Source organism: Asparagus officinalis, chromosome 8, assembly GCF_001876935.1.
Source record: "Asparagus officinalis chromosome 8, Aspof.V1, whole genome shotgun sequence".
Taxonomy (NCBI): domain Eukaryota; kingdom Viridiplantae; phylum Streptophyta; class Magnoliopsida; order Asparagales; family Asparagaceae; genus Asparagus; species Asparagus officinalis.
The window spans coordinates 59,688,082-59,691,016 of record NC_033801.1 but is presented as its reverse complement, the minus strand read 5'-3'; the positions used below and the strand labels follow the sequence as shown (position 1 = coordinate 59,691,016).

The following is a 2,935-nucleotide window of genomic DNA, read 5'->3' as shown; positions in this document are numbered from 1 at the left end:
ATGCAACAAAAAGTCTGGTCATTTGCTTCATGAAGAGCCGGCCCATTCAGTTGTGATTTTTCATTTGCTTTTGAAAAATCAAAAGCCTAGAAGCTAAGTCCAATGAAACTGGCCCAATTGATTTGTTGATTTTCCAAAAGAAAATCACAAGTCTACAAATTCGGCCCATGAGCTCCATTTGTGAAAATCCAGCAGCAACTAAGTTTGACCTCCATTAAAATCCACATTTTTGCATTCAAGTCCCTTTCATTCCAACTTTGCATAAAAATCCAATCTTGTTTGCATCCGGTCTTGTTTCCCTTGTGTAATCTTTTTGCTTTGGGCCTTCACAAATTCGAAAATTTCACTTTGGCTTCTTGAATCATTTCTTCATTTAATCAATGGGTTTTTGTTGAGAGATGGGAAGTTGAGATTTATTCTTTATTAACCTGTAATTAAAGATAAAAACAGTTATTAGTGATATATTTGTTCATATAGAATAGATAATGAGGGTATAAAATTGTAATAAAATGCGATCATCATCTGCTCTGTACAATGCTCTAAAACCAGGTACTAAGGTGGAATGGCACGACTTTGTTTGGGAAAAGTTGAACTATCCCAAACATTCTTTCATTGTGTGGCTGGCTATTCAAAATAAACTTCTAACACAGGACAGATTACACAAGAAGGGGATCATCCAATCAAATCAGTGTTATTTGTGTGAAGGTACAGTTGAGGAGAACAGAGATCATTTATTCTTCGACTGTAAATTTTCAAACTGTGTTTGGAATGGCATTATGGAGTGGCTTAAGTTCAAATGGAGATCAGCGGATTGGCATATGCTTACGAACTGGTATATTTCCAGAATGAGGGGAAAAGGAAACAAACAAAAAATTAAAAGATTGGCGCTAACGGCTACAATATACAACATTTGGCGAGAAAGAAATGCTAGGATCTTCAAGAAGGAATCTAGAAGTGTTGAGCAGCTGATCAAAATCATTAAGCTTGATATTTGGACTATTTCTCTTAACAGTTCATTGCCGGATGAAGCATGTGAATGGCTCCTCTCTATGGAGTAGTATTAGGCAGTTTTGATACCCTAGCCTGTAAATTCATGTTTTAGTTTTTGATACCTCAGTTTTTGAGAGTCTTGATGTACAAAAACGTTTACACTTTGGTGAGTGAAATAAAATTTTTCATTGACCAAAAAAAAAAAACAATACAGCAATACCAAAATGTACAAGCAAAGTAGATGAGAGTTCATAAAAGACTTGCTAAATCTATTTCTTTATTACTAAAAGAGAACAATAAAAAAGCTAAAATGAATAGTAACCTAAGGTCATGAACAATTAAAATGAATAACTAACCCACATTTCACACAACCCATGATCTCTCTCCAAAAATAACCAACCTTAACTGCCACGTCTCTCTTCTATCAAAGCAACAATCATTATCTTAGCCGCAGGAAAACTCTCTCTCTTCTGACTTCCCCCCTTATCATCTCTCCTCCCATTGAAACTGCCCGGGCCGAGGATAAGGACGAGACCCAACAAGAAGAGGAGTGAGTCATCCAAAATTTTCAGGTCTCCTTTATCTGTTTCAAGAATCCTTAGCTTTACAAACCCAGTTGATGAAATTTGAGATAACCCATTATTTTAGGATGCATCTCCATCTGTCGTGTTCATCAAAGTCTGGGCACTGCAAGCAAAATCTGGGTAAAATAAGAAGGATATCTCTGTGATCGAGGAAGAAGACGCCAAGGTTGAAGGAACTAGGTTTGGGTTTGAAAATAAGAAGGATATCTCTGTGATCGAGGAAGAAGACGCCAAGGTTGAAGGAACTAGGTTTGGGTTTGTTTGGGACAAGGCTGGCCACATTGTGAGAATCTAATTCAACTATTTTGTTCAAATTTTCAATGTACTTGATTATTTTTATTGGAAATGCTCATATGGGTTTTTTTGTATATTGATGAAATAGGTGACAAATTATCATGTTATAGATAAATTGGCCACTGATCAGTCTGGTCTAAGACGTTGCGAGGTAATCAATGTGGACTACAATTTGGTTTTAACTTGAATTCGTTGAGATTTGATGGATGGATTAAGACGTTGCGAGGTAATCCATGTGTGGAGTTTGCAATCACTCCTCGGTTCAATAGAGAGGAGAAGAAGAAAGATAGTGGGAGTGGGGATCGAGTTTTGTCAGCACAGAGCATTGCAGCGAGAGAGAGGAGGAAGAGGATCAGCGAGAAGACGCAGGAGCTTGGAAAATTGATTCCTGGAGAGAACAGAACACTACTGAGATGTTTCAGGCTGCATTTAAGTATGTTAAGTTCCTGCAGGTTCAAGTTGGGATTCTTAGTCTCATGGGATCAACGTAGATAACTTTATTTGACTGATTTAATAGAATTTAATTTAAGTCAACTTTCTTGAACCTTTGATTTTTTATTTAATTATTTATATTTTTTATAGGATGGAGAGGGTTCGATGGAGGTGATTGGAGATATTGAAGTGCTGCTGAAATCACAAGTTGTGCAAGAGAAGTTGTCAGGTGAAGGGAAATGTATAGTTCCAAAGGAAATAGTTAAGCTAATTATATTCCAATGCGATTTTAACGCAGAAAATATTTCTATCTATTAATGGACTCTACATTATCTGTTCCATTTTGAGTGCTGATATGTAGTGGTCAATTTGCAAATTTGAAGATATTTCAATTGTTCTCTATATTTATTGAATTTCCCAATTACAATGCTGACCACTAATTTACTCTTATAAATGTTTAAGTTTATCAAGAGTCACTTGAGTAATTAAAAGGTAGTAATTTAGATTATGCCACTAATTTAATTAAATATTTCAAATGGAATTTCCCAGTACTTTGTTGATTGAGCTTCACAAATTGCTCACAATTCTCTATCTCAAGATTTCCTCTTTGGAAAGAAGAAAACTGTAGGTACCTT

The 2,935-nt window shown here is 35.8% G+C and overlaps 1 protein-coding gene across 1 annotated transcript; it reads left to right on the top strand.

Annotated features, from left to right (window-relative positions):
• LOC109821279 lies at window positions 510-1,058 on the top strand. The gene has a single exon (XM_020387465.1). The coding sequence runs from the start codon at window positions 510-512 to the stop codon at window positions 1,056-1,058; it is 549 nt and encodes a 182-aa protein (XP_020243054.1).

Coding starts and splice junctions, on each gene's coding strand:
- LOC109821279 (XM_020387465.1), top strand. CDS start 510: ATGCGATCATCATCTGCTCTGTACAATGCTCTAAAACCAGGTACTAAG.